The sequence below is a fragment of the Sciurus vulgaris genome (assembly GCF_902686455.1).
Source record: "Sciurus vulgaris genome assembly, chromosome: 2".
NCBI classification, from domain to species: Eukaryota; Metazoa; Chordata; class Mammalia; order Rodentia; family Sciuridae; genus Sciurus; species Sciurus vulgaris.
In genome coordinates this window covers 202635072-202656549 of record NC_136462.1, presented here as the reverse complement: position 1 = coordinate 202656549, position 21478 = coordinate 202635072, and the positions used below count along the sequence as shown (strand labels likewise).

Genomic DNA, 21478 nt, shown 5'->3' with positions numbered 1-21478 from the left:
CAGGTGCAGCCCCGTCAATCTCCCAGAAGCAGGGGACCTGAGGCCGACTGAATGTGGGCCACAGCCTGCAGGTGCCAGCTGCCTGGCCGCCAACCTCTGAGGTAGGACCCCCAGGCAGGCAGCACCTCCCAACACCCCCTCACGAAGAGGATGTGCAGACAGGGAGGGAAGTCAGGAGGAGCCCCTGAGCAGGGCCCGATGCCGGAGGTGAGCAGCTGTCCTGGTGGGAGCCAGAGCCAGTCGTCCACAGGGAGGATGGGCCTGAGGCTGTCTGCTCCCAGGGGGGAGGTGGCCCAGGACATGTTTTCCAGAGGCCAGGGTGGTGCAGGTATGGCAGAGAGCCAGCAAGTGGGAAATCAGCCACTCACACCGGGAGAACCGGGATACAGGATCCAGGGGCATCTCCGGAGGGTGGGCTTCCCAGACATCAAGAAGGTGATGAGGACAGACCGGAGAGAGGCCGCACAATTAGTCAATGTGTTGGCCCCTGGATTCACGGAGCCATTTGTTGGTTCACTGGTGGGCTGGCTGACTGGCTCCGCCAGAGCCTGATGTGCTTCCCAGACCCTCCTGGAACACTGCTTAGGAGACCCCAAGGCGACTGGCTGGAGCGCCAAAGCGGCCTGTCGGGAGGTGGTAGGTGAGCTCGCAATCACCAGGCTGCCGGTTGCTGCCTCTAGAGCATTAGGCTGGGCCTGGGAAGCCCAGGCATGGGTTTCCTCCTTGGTCCAGGACTAAGGTTCTCCACCTTGCTGTACCTTGGACTTACCTGGGAGCTTAGAGGCCAGCTCCAGGGGTCTGGTTTAAATGATGGGGAATGGCCCAGGGAGGTTTTCACAGCCTGCCAGGGTTACAATGTGCATTTAGGGGCGTGAGCCACTTTTGCAGGAGAGCAGATGCAGGCTTCCCCATCAAGGGAGAAGGGGCAGGGAATGGGTTCTGGGAAGCACCAGGGGCTAGCTCCACACAGGCCATGTGAGAGTTTGGAGGGTCTGAAGGGAGGCCGTGGAGGAATGGGCCAATGGGAAGCCCAGAGCGCTAGGGGAAGGGGCCATGAAGAAAAAAGGAGCCTGGAGGCTGATGGAGGGAGCTGCCCAGCCCAGTTGCTGCCGTCACCGAGTGGACAGCACCATGTGGGTAGCTGTCAGGGAGGCCATGTACCTGCTGGTGTGATGCAGGTTGCTGGCACAGTCCACAACTGGGCTATGCATGGGTCTGAGGGTCTCTGTGCAAACATTGCTGGATGTCCTTCAGGCTGCCTCCTGGGCCTCCTCTCTGCCAGGACACTAGCTGCTGAACAGGTGAAGGTGACGTGGGAAAGATCAATGCAATCCTCACCAGGCTGGCAGGTGCCGGAGTTGGAATCAAACCTAGGAGTTCCTCCATCACCAGGGCTGTGCAACAGGACAGTTCTGGAGAAGGCCCACCTGCCACTGAAGGAGCCTGCCCTGCCCGGTTCTGTCCTGTTTTAAGCTCTCAGTGGGAACTCTTCTCCCTAGGTTATGTGGCATTCTCTGCAGAGGGCCAGCTTTTTCCTGCTCCATGTGTGTATCCTACACCAAGGGCGTCTCCATGGGAGGAGCGGGCCCCACAGCCTTCAGTGCTTCTCCTGCCCCTTCCCTGGTAGGAAAGAATGCTGGAGACCCCAAGACTGAGTGGATAGCTGACCTGCAGGGGGGTCCTTCCCTCCAGGCACCACCCCAGGTCCAGGGCCACCTTCCTTGAAGGCTCACATGTGTCCTGGCCTAAGGCCTGCCCAGGCTGGCTCATGAGATGTGTGGGTCTTGCTTCCTCCTGCCCATGTCCTCACCCTGGGGTCCCACAGAGCAGAGCTTGAGGCATGAAGCTTGGACTCTTGTGTGTGGTGCTGGAGACTACAGCCAGAGCCCTGCACATGCCAGGCAAGTGCTGTACTACCGAGCTGCATCCCCAGCACCGAAGCCTGGACTCTTAGGATGATCACATCCACTTTGCATTTCAAACACCCATCTTGACACTGGGATGCCTTGGACTGCTGCCTCCTGTTATATCTGCATGAGGCTCCCTGGAGGCCCCTTGCTACCTCTGTCCCCAGCCCTTTCGCAGGGGGCACCCATATCTTCTGCCTCACTTGCCACAGTGCAGGAGCAGCTCCCTCGCCCAGGACCCCAAGTGGAGCATGCAAATGGCCTCTCTGCTGAGGGTGGGGTGGTGTCCACCTTGGTCCTCCAAGCGCTCTTGTCCCAAGTGACTGCCTGCCCTGCCCTCAGCTTGGTTTGCCCAAGCTGGCATCAGCGCTGGCATGCTCTTGCCAGAGAAGTCTTATAATAACTGCATTCACTGGGGAACTGGGTGCCCATCCCTGTGCCCTGTGGAGGGAGCGACAGTGAGGAGAGGGCCAAGGTCAGGCACCCCCCCCCCCCACTGGTGGGACTGTCTCATCCCTCTGAGAGGCTGGTCACAGGGAGGTCCCCCAGGCTCTGGGCGCAGCAAGCAGTGTACAGCCCTAAGGCACGGTATTCTTCTGCCAGCCCTTATTCCCCTCACCCCTGGTCCTTTCCATGCTCCCTGGAGGACAGAGTGGGATGTTGCCCCCACTGCATGGATGAAACACCTGAACCCAGGTCAGCTCAGGCCATGGGGCAGGAGGGGACAGAGGAGGGACCTGAAGCCATGTGCCCTTGCTGGGGCCCTGGCACCTGCACTTGTACGCAGTGAGAGGAAGAGGTGACTGCCCAGCACGGGTAACACTCCTGCCTCTTCTTGCAGACCCTCCTTTCAGCCTCACAGCTGCACCCCCACCTTGCCTGTGCCTGGGACACCTCCTCAGGGAAGCCCTCTAAGGCTCCCTCTTCTTCCATGTGACTCAGGGGCTCGCTTGCTTCCTGTCTGCCCCTGTGGGAAGCTGTCCTCAGCACCTAGAGCAAGCCTGGCCCACGGCACCCCCTGGCAGCCCCTGCTGCCCTCCTTCCCAGGAGCCCCCTCCCCTCTTTCCTCCCCGTCTGCCACCACACTGGATGACCTTCAAGGGGGAAGAAGGAAACTCTTGATGGTTCCTGCCTCAGGTGGCTTGCTGGCGAGAGACCGATGGGGGAGGCAGAGGTAGAGCTAAAGGTTCATTGTGAGCTCTACTCCCAAGAGAGCCCTGCGCCATGTCACTGGAAGTCAAGCCTGGAACCAGTACCTGCTCTTTTCTTTTTTTGGTGGGGGGTTACCAGGGATTGAACCCCAGGGCACTTAATTACTGAGCAACATCCCAGTCCTTTTTAGTATTTTACTGAAATACAGGGTCTCACTAAGCTGCTGAGGCTGGTTTTGAACATGCAGTCCTCCTGCCTATGCCTCCCAAGCTGCTGGGATTACTGTGCCCAGGCCTGTTCTGTATCATAGCCTTATTATGGTTTGGACATGCAGTGTCCCCCAACAAATTCCTGCTAATGCAGGAAAATTCAGAGGTGAGATGGCTGGACTGTGAGAGCTATCACTGAACAATGACCTCAGCAGCCCACCTGGTTGGAATGGAGTGACTGGGTGGTGACTGGCAGGTGGGCATGGTTGGAGAGGTAGTCGCTGGGGCTGCCCTGGAAGGCCCATCTTCCCTCTTGCTCTATCTTTCCTTCCTGACCCCAGCATGAGCTAAGCAGCTTCCCTCCACTGGGCTCTTCTCCCAGGATGTTCTGCTTCATCTCATGCCCAGAGCAAAGGAGTCAGCCATCTAGGGACTGAGACCTCTGGAACCATGAGTCCCAAATATACTTTCCTCCTGAGTTGTTCTTGTTGGGATATTTAGGTCACAGTGATGCAAAAGCTGACTTAAACAAGCCCCAAACTGACCCCCCCCCCCCAATGCCATCAATCCAGGAATGGATACAAAGTTGTGAATGTTCCAGCCATGGCATGTCCTGCAGAACTGCCTGTGCCACAGAGGACTTGTGCCTCAAGACACTGGATGTGGATGGAGCACGCGGCTGGCATGCCCCAGCACCTGTCCACAACACGTGCTAACAGCAGCCTGCTCTGAGATGGGCATAACCCAAGTGTCAGTGCCAAAATGGTCACACACGGCCTCTTCATCAGCTGCTAAAATGAATGAAGCCCCAGCATACGCAGCACTAGGATGGACCTTGGGCACCTGATGCTAAACAGGAGCGTCCGGACACAAAGGACCATGTGCTGTGTGACTCTGTTCAAGGGGCAAATTTGTGAAAACAGAGCAGACCAGTGGTTGCCGGTGCCAGGAGGTGGGATGGAGAGTGACTTCCAGGTATGGGTCGCCTTCTGGAGATGAAAATGCTCTGGAACCAGACAGAGGCCACAGCTGCTCAACTAGTAACTGTATTAGCCACCACTGAATTGGACATCGCGGGGTCAGGAGAGGGTCTGCAGGTGTGCAGGACCGTGGCACTTTGAAACTCAGCAGTTGCTTGATCTTAAAGTACAGAGCACTCTGCAATGGGATTTCTACTGTGCTGGCTTTTTATTTTGAATTCTTCTTCTTTTCTTCCTTTTTTTGTTTTCAGTGGTGCTGGGGATTGAACCCAGTGCTTGAGCAAGCTAGGCAAGCACTCGACCACCGAGTTACATCCCAGCCTTTATTTTAAGTCATTTTAGTGATGTAAGTAATACACGCCCATTTTTTTCTTGTAAAATATCACACAAAAGGCAGCCTTCCTGGTGACGGCCTCCTCGTCTGAGGACCCTGCAGAGGGAAGACAGCTTCTAAACGAGGTTTGAAAACTGTCATGGCAAAGATGACGGGTGTGTGTGGTAAGAGAAGCCCGTCCACCTCCACGGAGATGACTCCTTCCCCTCCCCTACAGCCCCAGACCTCGCTCTGCCCATGTGTCCTTGGTTCCTCATGTCAGCTGTCCAGCTGTTCCCTCCTCTTTGAACCTGCACTCATCTCCAGAGGTTGGAGCATCCTGGAGGCTGACTGTGGCCCCCGCTCAGCCCGTTAGGGCCTGTGCTTGGAGGGGCCCCATTGGCTTCAGGCTGTGCTGTGAATACCCTGAAGCTCTTCACGGTCAGACTGAGGAGGCAGTGCAGATCCAGGGCACCTTGTGCTGGGTGGCTGAAAGCCACAGAAATTCACCCTTGCTTTTTCCTGCCTCACCACTCCAGCAGGACCTCTCATGTCCTATGCGGGGATGGCTCCCGAGCGCCTAGACTGCAGGCGGCAGCTTCCGGGACCTTCATTCCCATTCCTCACCACGTACGTGCGCCACATACTACATAATAAGCCACATACGTGACTGCGATTCGGTAGGTTACAATGGAACGGAAAAATTCCTACCTCCCAGTAACACCATAACCACTCTGACGTCACAGTACAACATGCTCCTCACCTGCCTGTGGTGACGCTGGTGTCAACACACACAGCTGTGCTGCCAGTCCTACGAAGTCCCGCAGGTGCAGCTGTGCACAGTACATGGCATTGATAAGAAGGCAAGGGCAGGGCCGGGATGTGGCTCAGTGGGAAGCACTTGGCTGGCATGCTCAAGCCCTGGGTCCAGACCCCAGTGCTGCAGGAGTAAATAAGTACAGGTGATGGTTACTGTTTGTGCATGTGGCCATCACGAGTGCACTCCTTCCGCCTGCACAAAGTGTAAATGGCATGCACTGCGCCAGCAGCAGCCTCGCGCCTCCTGCTCATCGCCTGTTGATAGCATGTTCTCCAAGCTTGGTTTGAACCTGCTCATCCTGGCCCCGGGAGCAGCAGGCTATACCATATACCTATGTGCACATGCCACATACCAGGCACGAGCTGGCCAGACCACCCAGTTGGTGTAAGTCCTCGGGGATGCTCCCAGTGGTGAAATTCCTTAAGGATCTTTCTCGGAATGTAAACTGTGTTGTGCAGTGGCGCTTGGCGGTTAGCATCGCCTGTTGGTATGTTTCTCTGAAGGACCCTGAAATATCAACTGCAGAAGTTTGTCTGGAAACCTGGCTTAGCCCTTCCTCACTGCCCCCAACTCAGCACATCAGGCCTCAGTGCTGTCTTATGGAGGACTGTGTTGACCTGGGCCCCGAGAAAAAGAGTCTGAGCCGAAGGATTCGTTTGAGAGTATCAACTGAAGAATGGGTGGTGTGAGGCAGGGAAGGAGGGAGAGCCTCAAAGAGGTCTGCCCCTGTCGAGGTGACTGGGTGTGCCGTCCATTAGGACCACAGAGAGAGCTGGTCATGTGAGTCCAGACTGAAGCCTCATTCGACGGCTCCCAGCTCCCGTTGGTTGAGCTTCTGATGGGTGGAGGGCAGTGCTTTCCAGTCTTGGGCTGGGTGTGTGTGAGCGCAGGTGGGCAGGGAAGGGAGCAGTGCTGCAAGCTGCAGCTGTGTGGAGTTGAGCCCCACCTGCATGCAGTGGGCTTGCGGCCGTCCATAGAATCGGAGGTGCAGCCTAGAGCATTTGAGAAGATACACAAGAAATCTCCAACCAACAGTTAACATTTACTTACGATTTTCTGTAGTTACAGTACTTACATATTTACTGATAAAGTTTTCAACATAAAAAAAGAGCTTATTCTCTTACAGTTCTGGAGGCCTTAAGTCCAAAATGGAGGTGTTGATTCCTTCAGAGGCTCCGAGGAAGGATTGGTTCCAGGCATCTCTGCAGCTGCTGGTGGCTGCTGGCAGCTGTTGGTGCTCCTTGGCTGTATTGTCCATCACTGTCTTCATGTGGGGAGCCCCCTCTGGGCACTTCTGTATCAAGATTCTTTCTCTGTGGGTTTTTTTCTTTTTTCATTTTTTGTGGTGCTGGGGATTGGACCCAGGGCTCCACACGCTAGGCCAGTGCTCTACCACTGAGCCACACCCCAGTCCCTCTTTCTCTTTTTTCTGTAAAGGACACCTGACATTGGGTTTAGGGTTCATCCTAAATCCAGGATAATCTCATCCTGATTCTTATATATATCTATAAAGACCCTATTTCCAAATAAGGTGACATTCACAGGTAATGGTATGAAAACTTGGAGATAAATATACAATATATAAAAAATAAGGTTACAAAAATAAGGTTATATATAATGTATATATATATAGTCATGCAAAACTAAAACTCTATATCCATTAACGCCCCCTCCCCAGAGCTGGGCGTGGTGGTGCAGGTCTGTAACCCTAGCTTCTCAGGAGGCTGAGGCAGGAGGATCACAAGTTTGAAACCAGCCTCAGCAACTTAGCAAGAACCTGTCTTGAAATAAAATAAAAAGGCCCGGGAACATATGCAGTTCAGTGGTAGAGCACCCTTGGGGTTCAATCCCCAGCACCAAAGGACAAAAACAAACAAACAAAAAAAAGCAGACAAAACCCACAAAACAGTTACCCCATCTCCACGAAACACCCGGAACTCCCTCCTCACCCCTTCCCCAGTCTCCCTGGTCCCTGGCAACTGGTTTTCTGTTTCTACAAATTGGACTACTCTAGATACTTCATTTAAGTGGAGTTGAGCAGGGTTTATTTTTTCATGACTGGCTTATTTTGCTTCAGCACTATTTATTTATTTTCTAAGTTTAAAGATGGTGCTAAAATACACACTGTACTCACGTTTTGGGGCTGGGATGCAGCTCAGCACAAGAGCACGCCTGGTAGGTGTAAGGTGCGCAGGCCCTGGGCTCCATCCCAGTAGCTCACAAAACTGACACCTTAACCAGTAAAATAATTTTATTTATTTACTTATTTATTTTTATTTCTTTTTAAGTTGTCAGTGGACCTTTATTTTATTTATTTATATTTGGTGCTGAGAATTGAACCCAGTACCTCACACATGCTAGGCAAGTGCTCTACCACTGAGCCACAACCCCAGCCCCCATTTTATTTTTAATTGGCAAATGATTGTTTATATTTATGAGGTGCAATATTATTTTTCAATACATGTATTCACTATGGAATGACCAGATCATGTTGATTAGTGGATCCATCACCTTGCACATTTCTTCATGGTGAGAACATTTAAAATCCACTCTTGGGGTTGGGGATATAGCTCAGTTGGTAGAGTGCTTGCCTTGCAAGCATAAGGCCCTGGGTTCGATCCTCAGTACCGCCAAAAAAAAAAAAAAAAAAAAAAATCCACTCTTATGGCAATTTTGAAATACACAATGTATTAACTACAGTCACTAGAATTTATTTTTCTGGGCTAAATGAAACTGTGTGTCCTTCCCCACCTGTCCCTCCCACCCCAGGTGCTGGGAACTACCACTCTACTCACCGTTCTGGAATTTTGATATTTTTAGATCCGAGTGGACAGAGTGGTGTTCTTCCCTCTGTGCCTGGCTTATTTTTACCCAGCACGCTGTCTCCGATGACAGGACTTCCTTCCTTCTTAAGGCTGTAGTACTTCACGGTGCAGATGTACTGTCTCACGGGCTCTTTTTCCACTGGCGACTCTCAGGCTTTCTGCAACTTCACTGTTGTGCACGAGGGAACAGTGAACACGGGGTAGGTATCTCTGTGACATGTGCGCTCAGTCCCTCGGAATGCATACCCAGAAGACAGTTGCTGGATCGTGTGGAGGTTCTGCTTTTGTTTTTTTGAGGAATCTCCCTCCTATTCTTGAGTGGGTGTACCCCTCTTCTCACATGTTTGCCAGTGTGTGTTGGCCTGGTCTTTTTGATAAAGCCATTCCTTTACAGGTGTGAGGATTCTCATTGCAGCAGTTCAGTGGCAGTAACAGATTCACCATGTTGGGCAGCCACCACCAGTGCCACCTCCAGAACCCTTCTCATCTTGTGGGACTGAAACTGCCCCCACTGCCACAGCTCCCCACCTTTCCTCTGTGTGGAGCTGGTCCTGGCTCCTGGCCAAGTCCTCCGGCCTCTCTGGAGGAAAGCTACCCCTGTGAGACATTCCTGTGTGCTTCCAGAGTGGGGCGGGGCCATAAGGAAAAAGGATGATTCAGTGGCACACATGCTGCTTCTAGCTGGCAGGAACCACCTGTGGCATCTCCTCCCAATTCCACACTGTCGCGGGTTGGATCTGGAATGTTCTTCTAAGGCTCATGTGTTGAAGGCCTGGTCTCCAATGGAGGAGGGGCTTTTGGGAGGTGGTTGGATCACGAGGACTCCAACCTCATTCATGGGTTCACAGCAGAATGTACTACTGAGAGGTGGTGGAAACTGCAGGAGGCGGGGCTGCTGGAACGGACTGGGTCCTGGGGGAAAGGCTCGGGGACTGTATCTTGAACCTGGCCTCTTCCTGTTTCCTGGCTGTCATGAGGACAGCAAGCTCATCCATGTGCTTGCACCACCATGACCCGAAGCAATGGAGCTGGTCTACACGGATTGGAACCTCCAAAACCATTAGACAAAACAAATCTTTCTTCCTCTAAGATAATTTTCTCAGGTATTTTGTCACAAATGATGAAAAGCTAACACGTGTTCAGTGAAGTTGTGTGGTCAGCTTGAAATCAGTCATGGTAGGAGCACTCACACCAGGAAACCGGCAGATGCTGAGGTCAGGGCTTTCCTCTTCCTCTTTAAATGGTTATTAAGGACTTAGCAACTCCCAACTGGATCACCTGAATATTCACCTGAAGTGCTGAAACCCATGAGTATAAAATAACACTGATGAGATTATCCCCAGCTATCCAAAAGAACTGGAAGCAGGGTCTTGAAGGGATAACTTATACCCCCATGTTCACAGCAGTGTCGTTCAAGGTAGCCAAGAGGTAGAAGCAACCCAGGTGTCCGTCAGAGGACGTGTACTACATACATCAGTGGAGCATCAGTCAGCCTGGAAAAGCAAGGAAATTCTAACGTGTTGTCAATTTGCATGGCACAAATAAGCTGGTTCTAAGAAGACAAATACTGCAGGGGTCCAGTTGAGGGAGTTAGTTGATGTAGTCGAATTGTGTAAACATGGTACAATGGTGGTTACCAGTGACTGGCATGTGCCCGCTTTGCTGCCTGTGGAAGTCTGGGTGATCTGGAGAGGCAACGAAGGGGAGTGCTATGAATGCCATCCTGGCCAGGCACCTCGACACACAGGGTACGCTTCTGTTGAGCACGCTGGGGCGGCTGCTGGGCAAAATGCTGAGCAAGTATATAGCTCGGAAAGTGTTGAAACAGGTCTACACCCATCAGCACTGCCCTCATCCCACAGCACTGGCCATTCTGGAGGGGCTGCAGTGGTTTCAACTCACACTTTACTGGTGGCAGATGGGGCATCTGGATGCCCTCTTCCGTGGAGTGCCTGCCAAGTCTGCCCATTTCCCTGCACTGTGTGTCTTCTCCCACCGTGTGGTTGCCTTTCCATTTGCTAATGGCATCTTCTGTGAGAAGTTCTTAATGTCATACAATTCTATTTTTCCCTTTACAAGGAAAAGCACATTTGTTTTGTGCTTATATTTAAAGATCTTTACCTTCTCCAAGATTACAAAATACTTTCTTCTGAAGTTTCATTATTTTCTCTCTCACACTTAGATCTTCAGTTCAGTAGGGGTTGATTCTTCCTATTTTGTGAAGTGTGGTCCAGATTCATTTCTTTCCCCTGTGGGCTACCAATCAACGCAGTACCAATTACTCAAAAGACCATTGTTTCCTCACGGCTAATGGGAGCTCTGTCCTTTTCTGGATTGTGTTTTATTCCATCAGTCTACTTACCTATTCCCTCACCAGTGCCGCACTGTCTGGATCACTCTGCTGGTCAGGATACGTGTTATCAGTGCATCAGCCCTGTTCGAGATTACCTCGACTATCCTACATGAACTTTAGAATTAGCAGGTTAGTTTCTACTTATAAGCACTTAAAGTTAAAACTCCTTCTGCCCATGCTTTCCTTGCATCCCCCGATCTGTTATTTTCATAGAGTTCGTAGTATTATCTATTTCTTCTGTGATCTCTTTGACCCATGAGTTACTGGATATTTTCAAATACTTGAGGCTTTCCTAGTTATCTTGTTATTATTGATTTTTAATTTCAGCATCAGAGGGTGTATTCTGCATGATATCGGTTCTTTCAAACCTACTGAGACCTGTTCTGTGGCCCAGCATTTGGTTCACCTCACTGAATGCCACACAGGACAGGAAAGAAGTGTCGAGTGTGGTGTTTGATGTCATCAGGGCAGGCTTCTACCTGCCATCATTTTCCTTCGTCCTTCCTGTCACCGGGGGCCTGCTGGATCAATGCCCTTTCCTTTAAATGTCTTTATTCACCTCGCTCTTGAGACAGTTGGCATGCCATGGCTTGGACAGGCTGCCTTCCAATACTTGAAGGGGCTGGTCCACTCTCTTCGGGCTCCCATGGTTTCTGACGAGACGTCAGCTGTTTCGAGTCTGCTCCCTGAGTGCCATGTGTTGTTTTTCTATGGCTATTTTTTAAATAGAATTTTCATTTCATATTTTCTTTCCAGCAATTTGACTGTGACGTCCCTACACTTGGTTCTCCTTGAATTTATCACAGAATTTCTTAAATGCGTAGATCCATGTCTCTCACCACATATAGGACATTCCAGTCGTTTTTTCTCCCCACCCATTCCTTCTCTCCTCTCTTTCTGTAAATCGTGTCACCCACATGGACGTGTGACATTGCCCACAGGTTCCTTCTCCTCCTCCCTCTTTTTCAGATTGGGTAAGTTCTACCGAGATGAGGTCAAGTTCACTGTGCGTTCCTTGTTCCCACTCTTCTCTTAGTCCAGTTAACACTGAAGATATTTTAATTTTTAGTTCCAGAATTTCCATTTAAAATTATAATTACTGTTATCTGTTGTAGTTTTTTAATCTATTCACTTGTTAAAAGCCTATGTTCCTGCCCCTCAGTGATCATGATCCTGGTTTTAGGGTTGCCTCAACATCCCTGTTTCCATCACTCCATCATATGGGTCCTATCAGGGTCAATCTCCAGCCTTTTTTTTTTTTTTTGAGAATGAATAACAGTATTTTATATTGGTTAATTTTGGATTGTATCTTTGACATTATGACAGTTCGTGGTGAGTTTATATTCTCTTATAATAGTGTTGGTTTTTTGTGTTAGTTGGCCATTGACTTGATGGGACTCAGACTTCACACTCTGTCCTTTGGGAACTTTGATTTTGGGGTTCTGGAGATTGAACCCAAGGGCACTCTACCACTGGCTACATCTCCAGTTCTTTTCACTTTTTGAGATAGGACCTTGCTAGGTTGCCCAGGCTGGCTTCAAACTTATGATTCCCCCAACTCAGCCTCTCAAGTGGTTGGGATGAAAGAAACCCACCACTGTGCCCAGCACACACCCTGCTCAGATCACATTTCAGCTGTTTTATTCTTGGCCAGGCTGTTTGGGGTCTGCCCTACCCATGTGGTTCAGAGGTCAGCAAGAGACCTAGGAAAAGCCACCACTGTGATGTGGCTCTCTCTTCTCTGGGATGCCCCTGCCTTCCAGGGCGCCATCGCCTCACTCCGTCTTCCTGCTCTTCAGGTCAGAACGGCTTCAGGCTTTTGCTGGAGTTTCGTCTGCCCTGCCTGGTCTGGCCTGACTCTTGGCCTCAGGCTAGAAGCTGTGGACACAGAGGACGCGCCTGGCACCTCCCTTCTTCCTAGTGCTGGCTCCTCTCCAGAATCTACTGCCTGTGCTCACTCGCTGGTGGCTGCAGCTAAGAGCTGGTTTGCATTCTGCCTGGCTGACGGCACCACCTGAGGGAGGGTCAGTCCTTCCTGAGGGAGGGTTAGGTTTACTCTACCATCCTGGAAACAGAAGCTCAAACTCTGACATATGTGAACAAAAACAAGGAAAAAAACCCAGTGAGGATTTAAAAATTAATTTTGCTGCTTGGCATGGTGGTGCACGCCCGCCAGTAAGCCCAGTGACTTGGGAGGTTGAAGCAGGAGGACTACAAGGCTCAAGGCCAGCCTGAACGTAGCGTGAACCTATGTCAACTGAAAATCCAATCCCTGAAAATTCAGGGCTGTGGTGTGGATCTGAAATGTCCCTGAAAGGCCCACGTGCTAAGGATTTGGTTCCTGGCATGGTGCTACTGGGAGGTGGTGGAGGCTTTAGGAGGTGGGCCTAGAGAGAGGTCCCTCAGACACTGGATACGTGCCCTCCAAGGGGACTGCAAAACCCCAGTCCTTCCCCTTCTTCTCTTTTGCTTCCTGTCTATAAGGTGAGTGGTTTTGCTCTGCCACATGCTTTTGTTATGATCAGCTGCATTACCATAGACCCAAAGCCATGAGCAAAAATAACCTTTTCTCTTTATAAGCTAATTTTTTTCAGGCATTTTGCTACAGTGACAGCTAACACACCTACTCTCCTGAAAAACTTTAGTTTCACTGTAGGTGCTTTGGAAGGTGCACCAAACCATAAGTTCTGTAAAATTTGTTAGTAAGTACTGTTGGGACATGTAAGTTGAGATATTAGATGCTGGCCACTAAATATCAATTAAATGGAAAAAAATGAAACTTTTAAAGACCCCCCCTATAAGAATATCAAAAACCAAATACTGCAACATAAAACTATTGAAAAGACTGACAGAAAATTGTAACACATGACTGAATGGCAGGCACAGTGGCACACTCCTGTAATCCTAGTTACTCCAGAGGCTGAGGCAAGAAGGAAGACAAGTTCAAGACTAGCCTGGCAGATTGTTGAGACCCTGTCTCAAAATGAAACGGGCTGGGGGTGTAGCTCAGTGGTAGAGTGTCTTTGCATTCAATCTTCAGTAAAAAAACAAAAACAAAAACATAATTGAGAGATGTTAGAGAATAAAACTACATACCTGGAGGGATCTACCATGTTGAAGAACAGGAAGACTCAATACAGTAATAAAATTCTTTCTCCAAATACGATCTCTGTTTTCTCCCTGGTACTGGGAATCGAATCCTATGCCCTGCACATACCAGGGAAGTGTTCCACCACGGATCTACATTCCTAGTCATTTTTATATTTTCTGAGACACAGCCTCACTAAGCTGCTCAGGCTGGCCTTGAACCTTGAACCTCCCACCTGGCTGGAATCTGGGTTTTACAAACTGAGCTGTGGCCTGAAGGTGGGGCAGGTTATTTTAGGAATTAACCAATGCAAAAAGAAGTTCTAAAAAATTACCTGAGGGGCACCTTGCTTAGACAGGGAAGTCCAGGAAAGGTGGCGGTGAGATGCCACCCAGCTGCTCACCTGGATCTAAGGACGGTCTCTCTGACACTTCGGGATGGAGGCGTTCAGGAAGGCGTCCAGAGTGTAGGAGAGGGTAGTGCCTCCTGAACTTTCCATAAGTTCCCCTCTGTGAAGCCCAGCCACAGGGCTACGGTTGCCCTTGGTGGGAGTCATCGAGAGACTGCTCTCCAGGTATTGCTCTGGAGCTCACCAACAGTCCACTTGGGAGGTCCTGTCAGTCCCAGGAGGAAGGGTTCTGCCTCTAGTTAGCCAGTGGGCATCATTTCACTCTTGGTGTCCAGCTGTGCTTGGTGTGGATGGAAAGGTTGGTCTGCCTGGGGCCTGGCAGCTTGTGGGTCTGAAATCCTGGCTTTTCTCCCTACCAAGAACACAACCACAGGTCAAGGACTTAACCTTCTCAGGTTGTGGTTCCCTCTCTGCAAGTGTGCTCAGGCTGGCATATAGGGAGTGTTCAGTGGTTGGTCCTCATTACTACCGGGGCCCCTTGGCCTCATCTCTGGTGAGGGAGTCCTGACTGAGCAGATTTGAGCATCAACATTTTCTTGGGAACATGGGCAGGGAGGAATTGTCTTGTTTACTTTCCACAGTTCCCTCCCTGTCCCTCAAGTGCTGGCTGCTGTGCCCTACCCCAGTCCCCAGGCCTGTGTCCTCAGTTGAGGGTCTGTCCAGGCTCTCCAGGGCTTTCTCTGTAGAAGTGGACAGACTGGTAATCAGGTGGACAGTGTTGAATCATGTCCCCCTCCCACCAATTCACATCCACCCACAAAGAAAGAAGAGACCTTATTTGGAGGTAGGGTCTTTGCAAATGTAATGAACCACTCAAAATCATTTTGGATTTAGGTCCCAAATTCAAGGACAGGTGTCTCTGTAAGAGAAGAAGCACTGGAAACTTAAAAGGCAAAAAGGTGAGAGGGTACTGACATATAAGCAGAAGCCAGGTGAAGACAGCTCAAGGGAGGCTGCCCTACGGAAGGACCACCTGGAGCCACCAGAAGCTGGAAGAGGCAGGAAGTACCCTCCTCTACTGCCTCTGGAGGGAGTGTGACTCTGCCCACAACTTGATTTCAGACTTCTGGCTTTCAGAACTATAAGAGAATCTGTGATTTACCGAAGTCCTAGGAAGTGTGTGTGCCTATGCTGACAGTAGCTGTGTGCTCATGAGCTAGTTCCTTGGATGTAGTCCATTTTGACCATGCACATGTCCACACAGCTGAGAAAGGCTGCCTGATGGGCTGGTGAGGTCACCCAGGAAGTGGGACCCTGGGAACCAACCCTAGGCCCCCAGCTGCCATCTAGCTGTATGTCTTTTTAAGAAAGATGTGTGGGAGCTGTGTGCGGTGGCCACACCTGCAATCCCAGCCACTTGGGAGACTGAGGCAGGAGGATTGCAAGTTCCAGGCCAGGCTCAGCAACTGCATGAGACCCTGTCTCAAAATAAAAAAAATTAAAAGGGCGGTGGGGGGGCTTAAAGAAGCATGAAATTATGGCATTTGCTGATAAATGGATGGAACTGGAGAATATTATGCTAAGTGAAATAAGCCAATCCCAGAGAACCAAAGGCTGAATGTTTTCTGATATGCAGATGCTAATTCACAATTAAATCGGGGGGAAGAATAGAGGTATTTTGGACTAGACACAGGGAGTGAAGGGAGGGGAGGGGACATGGGGGTAGGGATGATAATAGAATGAATCAGACTTTATTACCCCAGGTGCATACATGATTACATGACCTGTGTGACTCTACATCATGTACAACCAGACAAGTGAAAAGTTATATTCCATTTATGTATACTGTGTCAAAATGCATTCTACTGTCATATGTAAATAGATTTAAAAAAAAAAGAGTTAAAAAAATAACAGAAAAAGGGCTGGGGGCTGGGGCTGAGTGGTAAGCACTTGCCTAGCATGTGTCAGGCAGTGGGTTGGATCCTCAGCACCGCATAAAAATAAAGAAAGAAAGAAAGAAAAAAAAAAAGGGCTGGAGATGGCGTTCAGTGGTAAAGCATCTCTGGGTTTAATCCCCACACACATACACACCACCACCAAAAAACGTGTTGTATGAGAAGGACTTCAACATTGTATGTTGCTTGCACCCAGAGTAATGTGGAATCACTAACTGAGGTTACACTTATTCTTAAATTTAAGAGTGTCTGATGCTTTATTTTTATGGGAAAAATGATACTGCTTACTGAATTTAAAAGGCCCACAGAGCTTCTGGCTTGGGAAGATGCTTCTTTGCCCACCTGCTCGTCTGGCAGCAAGGATGTACTGTTTCAGGGTCTGCCACTGTCCCTCATCTCTTTATGCTGGGCAGGACTTTAATTTCATACTGTAGAAGTCATAACTGCTTGTGGCAACCTGTAAACCAAACAGAGATATTTAAAGAAAAATCCTTCCTGAGTTTCCTGGGTGGCCAGGGCTAAGCAGCTGTGTGTCCACTGCCCTTGTGAACTCTTGTGGGAAGGGGAGTAGCCTCAGGACTTCCTGGTCACCCCCACTCTTATCCTCAAAGTGGGCAATGCTGTTGAAAACAGCAGTTGTACAGTTGCCTGAGCCATGGTTCCTACATGCCCAAACACTTTTGGTTCACAGGACCATTCTGCAAGGGATGCTGGGATAAGCGGGCATGGACCCTTAACTCTGCCACACTTCAGAAGTTCTGGGATGCCGGCAGCTCCAGAGGGCACTGGGGGTGATGTGCACAAGTGCATGGGTGCAGGAAGCTGAGCCCAGACTGCAGGGGCTCAGGGTCCTAAGAGGAGGGCGCCTAGAAGGTCCTTTGGAGGACTCAGAAGCCACCACTCTGTGGCTGACTCTTAAAGATTTCAGTGAGGGATGTGTAGGGTAGGAGTGTGAGTGGTGGGAACCCCCCAAATTACATGCACCTTGGGGCTGGGGGCCTGAGATTCCCGGTCTCTTTCACCTGGGGTCCAGCCTTCTGCCCCAATCCCACCTGAGAGTTTTGAGGGACACACACAGCTATACATCTGGTCTGTCACTACCCAAGGTACACAGGGGACTGATGGCAGCTGCTGATGGCTTGACCTACTTTACAATTTTCTAATTAGTCATCAAAATTTAAAAATTCCAAGATCTATGACTGGGTAAAGTGGTAAAGCACTTGCCTACCTGGTGTGAGACCCTGGGTTCCATCCCCAGCACTACAAAAACAAAACCAAAAAACTCTTAACGTTTTACACGTAACTCCAAATTTCCGCTCCCGTTGGAAGACTCAGGCCATGCCCACGCTGAGCTTAAGGTGCCCTTGGAGTGGGGCACAGTGCCCTCCTGCTTGCTCCCAGCGCCCCCAAGCTTCCTCACACCCAGCCCGCTGTATTCAAGTATATTCCGGTCCTCGGGAGACTGACGTTCAAATACGAAATTCCCGTTGGACTCAGAGGAGTTCTCCCAAACACCTTTCCTAGGCTCCAACCTTCGCTGCTCCTTAGGGACACCGGTGTCAAGAGAACAGAATGCGGAGGGTCGTGCACTGCAGGTACCGAGCAGTTGGGAAGGCTGCGGGGGGATCACGCACAGCGCCCGGCACGCCGTACGGGCGCAGCAGTCCCTCTAAGTTCTACAGCCCCGCCCGGCCCGCGGTGCTCCCGCGGTCGCGGCCAGCGAAGACCACCTGGGGCTTCAGGGGCAGCGAGATCCGGGCCAGGGGTCTTTGTGGACACCGTTTCTGAGCATTTCCAGTGGGGGAGGGAGGCGGAGAAAAGAAAACCAACGGCAGTGTCAATGACACCGTCATACGCTTAAAACACCGGCCGGCAGAAGGGAGAGTGCAGTGCTGCCCGAGGCGCGGTGGAGACTAGGTGCGTTCACACCTCGGTTTAGGCGATTTATTACCCTTCCCGCCCCCAAACAGAAATAAAGGGCAGAAGACGGCTTCCGGCCGCGGCTGGTGCAGGCGCTGCGCTTACCGGCGCTCGGCGGGAGCCCACGTCGTCCGGCGGTGTCCTCCGCCCGGCTCGCCGCAGCCATTTTGGAGCAGCGGAGACAAAGAGCAAACCCGCCGCCCGCGCCCTGGCCGCCGGCCCCGAGCGTCGCCGCCGCCCCCGCCCGCCCCCGCCTGCGCCAGCTCCCGCACCGGTACCCGCACCCACACCCCGCGCCCGCACCCGCGCCCGCGCCCGGCCTCTGACGCTCGCGGCCATTGGACGCGCCTTTTAAGCGCGCGCCACAGCCAATCAGCGGCGCCGGGGCACGGGCGGGGGCGGCGCGCGCCGCTGCGTCTGCGCAGTGCGGCGCCCCTCCCCCGCCCCCCGCCGCGCCCCCGCCCGCCCCGCGCGCCGCCCCCCGCCCGCCCCGCGCCCCGCTGGAACCTCCTCCTGCCCAGGCGCGCTCGGCCGAGCGGCGGCGGCGGCGGCGGCGAGGAGGAAAGATGGCGGCGGGCTCGGATCTGCTGGACGAGGTCTTCTTCAACAGCGAGGTGGACGAGAAAGTGGTGAGCGACCTGGTGGGCTCGCTCGAGTCGCAGCTGGCGGCCAGCGCGGCCCACCACCACCACCTCGCGCCGCGCGCGCCCGAGCTGCGGGCCGCGGCCGCCGGCGCGCTCGGGAACCATGTTGTGAGCGGCAGCCCGGCCGGAGCCGCGGGCGCAGGGCCGGCCGCCCCCGCCGAGGGCGCGCCCGCAGCGGCGCCGGAGCCGCCCCCCGCAGGTAGAGCGCGGCCGGCGGGCGGGGGGCCGCGGCGCGCGGGCCCCGGCTCACCACGCCGCCCGCTTGTCCCCGCAGGGCCCGCGCCGGCGCCCGCCAAGCTGAGGCCGCCGCCCGAGGCCAGCGCGGGGCCCTGCCCGGCCGCCGCCGCCGCCGCCGCCGCCGCTGCCGCCGCCGGGCCCGAGCCCGCCGCCACCGCCCCGCCCGCCGGCCCCGGCCCCGGCGCCGCCAAGCCCGGCCCGCCCGGCCCGCCCGGCCCCGGCGCCGCGCAAACTTTGAATGGGAGCGCCGCGCCGCCCACCGCGCCGCACGCCGCACCTGCTGTCAGCCCGGTCAACAACGGGCCCGCGCCGCCGCCCGCCGCCGGCTCCGTCATCCAGGCGGCCCCCGCGCCCGCGCCCGCCGCGCCCTCGCCGCCCGCCGCGCCCGCGCCCGCCGCGCCCCCGCCGCCCGCGCCCCCTGCGCCCGCCGCGCCAGCCCGGCCGCCCGGCCTCCCCGCCGCGCCCGCGCCCCCCGCGCCCGCCGCCGCGCAGAACGGGGCCGGCGCCGCCCCCGCCCCCGCCCCCGCCCCGGCCGCCGGGGGCGCCGCGGGGCTCAGCGGCCAGTCGGGGCCCGGCGCGCCAGCGCAGGGGGCCAAGGCCGAGCCGCCCAAGACGGCGGGGCCGGCGGCGGCGGGCGCGGCGGCCGGCGTGCTGCTCGGGCCCGCGATGCAAGGGGCGCTGCCCGGGCCGGCCGGCGGCCCGCCTCCAGCCCCCGGAGCCCCGGCGGGGCTGCCCAAAGGCGCGGCCGGCGCGGCGACCCCCAGCCTGCCGCGGACGCCCTCGGCCGCCACTGGCGGGATCCGGGCCACCCTGACGCCCACCGTGCTGGCCCCCCGCCTGCCGCAGCCGCCGCAGAACCCGACCAACATCCAGAACTTCCAGCTGCCCCCAGGTGAGTGGACGCGCGGGGCGGGAGGGGAGGGCGGGTCGGGCGGCCGCCGATCCAGGAAGTTCTGGGCTGCGTTCTGGGCCCGTGCCCGGGCCGCCTGCCTCGCGGCTTTCCCGCGGCGGCCGGCCGAGGGGCGCCTCTGCCCAGGTGAAGAGGTCGGCCTGGGTGTCCGGTGAGCCAGCGAGACTGCTGGGCCACCCTGACTGGGGCCGGCTGCTCCTGCTTCGCGGCCTTGCTGCCTGTTTGCGCTTCTGAGTTGCTTGCTCAGGGGCTTTTCGTGGAGGCTGCCCTGTGCTGCTGTCCCTGCTTAGCCCGGGCAGCGTGAGGACATGCTTGCTTTGAGGGCTCCCCGGTGCTGGAGTTCGTGGGGGAGCTTGCCCCTTCCTGTGGCAGTGTCCTGCCCCATTGTTAACCCAGGACTGCCGTGGTGGGCCAGAGGACACCCTCCTCCTTTTGCAGGTGAAGTCCAGGCTGGGTAGGGGAGTCAGAATGGAAGGCTTGGGCTTCCTTCTGCCACCAAAGGCAGAGTCAGTGCTCAGGCACTGGAGCAGTTCAGTTACAGTTCCAGGTTGGTCCTGAGAGTGGCCTTGGGCTTTTGTTGTTGTCGTCCTCTGAGGTTAGCGTGCCACTCCTGGCAGGGACGCGGGGTGCAGGGGATGGTGGGATGTGGAGCTCACACACGTGCAGGGATGCTTTGAGTGCAGAATCTGCTTCAGCCTCTGCCTTCCCCACACTCCTGCTTTGTCACCCTGTGTTCTCTGGGGCCCCTGAGGTTTGATGCCTTACCCGGTGGCAGTGCAGCCAGGCTGCTTTTGTTTGGGAGTGCTCAGACAGGAGCCCTCCCTCTGAACCCTGGGCTGGAGTGCTGGGCTTCTGAGTACTCCTCGTGCTCCGTAGTGACATGTGCCACAGTTGTAGCTTCCCGGCAGAGGCAGTAGTAGTAGTAGAGGAGCTGGGAAAACATGGCCCTGCCACCACTGCAGCTCTTCTGGGAAGAGCTGAGGGGCAGTTCAAAGAATTGCAGCCTCGTAGAGCAGAAGGTTTTCTTGTTGTTGCCCATGGGTCTCAGGGCTGCTGATCACACAGTGGGATCTGCTTCAGTGGGGCAGAAGGAGTGACTCTGAGGTGACAGTGAGGGCTGCACTGCTCCGAGGAGGAAAAGAGGACTTGTGAGAGGAGCACCCACGAACTTCTGGGGTGTCTTTGTCACACCTCGGGGCGCTAAGAATGTGTAGTGGTGGGTGTTTGATGGAAGGCTGTTGCTGGTTATGTGTATTTTGACCTTTTGGTGGAAAACATGGCTGAGTTTTAGTTAATCTAGACAGTTCATAGTCGTAGCCTGTTAGGTGAAATGCCACAGTACTTTGTATCTACTTATTACAACTCCCTTTGGTGGTCCTGCCTGTTTCAGCAGTGCCTCCCTCACAGCGTGGATGTCCCCACATTGCCTTATCATCATGACATCTGGTGGCTAGGTGCCCATGGTGTTCTCTTGCCCGTGGCCACTTGGGATTGTCCAGGTTTCTTGCTCTGAGCATCTTACAGGTAAAGCCTATCTCTTTTTTTTCTCCTTGGAAGAAGGAAGACCTTAGAAAAGGGGAGCCCTGCCATCTCTACCTTGAGCTGTCTTGAGACTCTTCTGCCTTCTGTTTCAAGGTCAGTTTTGGGGTTGGCTGTGCTTGACTAGAAGACAGCTCCTTGGAAGGATGTGAGAAAGTGTTGTCTATACTCCTTCTCTGTGTCTGCAGGATTCAGGCAGGTGGGAGCGGACAGCAGTTCCATGCCCTCTTGGACTGTAAAGAGGCTGCATGTTTTCTGGGAAAGGAAAGATTTATAT

General features: G+C 53.9%; 1 protein-coding gene and 1 long non-coding RNA gene across 8 annotated transcripts in view; one reads left to right on the top strand and one right to left on the bottom strand.

Moving 5' to 3' along the window:
- Positions 1-4173: 4173 nt before the first annotated feature.
- Positions 4174-19114, bottom strand: LOC306654876. Of its 7 annotated transcripts, none has more exons than XR_013762112.1 (7): positions 17977-18249; positions 16240-16408; positions 8165-8375; positions 6506-7606; positions 5734-6373; positions 5325-5501; positions 4174-4678 (listed from the first exon to the last, which is right to left on the bottom strand). It is a non-coding gene; the product is annotated as an uncharacterized lncRNA (long non-coding RNA). The 7 variants fall into 7 exon arrangements; XR_013762114.1 differs by having other exon boundaries at positions 5734-7158; positions 7516-7606; XR_013762110.1 differs by lacking the exon at positions 17977-18249 and adding an exon at positions 19030-19114 and having other exon boundaries at positions 5734-7606.
- TAF4 (TATA-box binding protein associated factor 4) overlaps positions 18394-21478 on the top strand; it is a 74134-nt gene continuing 71049 nt past the window's right edge. The window contains exon 1 of the mRNA XM_079128832.1: positions 18394-19644. Coding sequence (XP_078984958.1) covers positions 18438-19644 — 1207 coding nt within the window. The 5' untranslated portion in view covers positions 18394-18437. The remainder of the gene's footprint in view (positions 19645-21478) is intronic.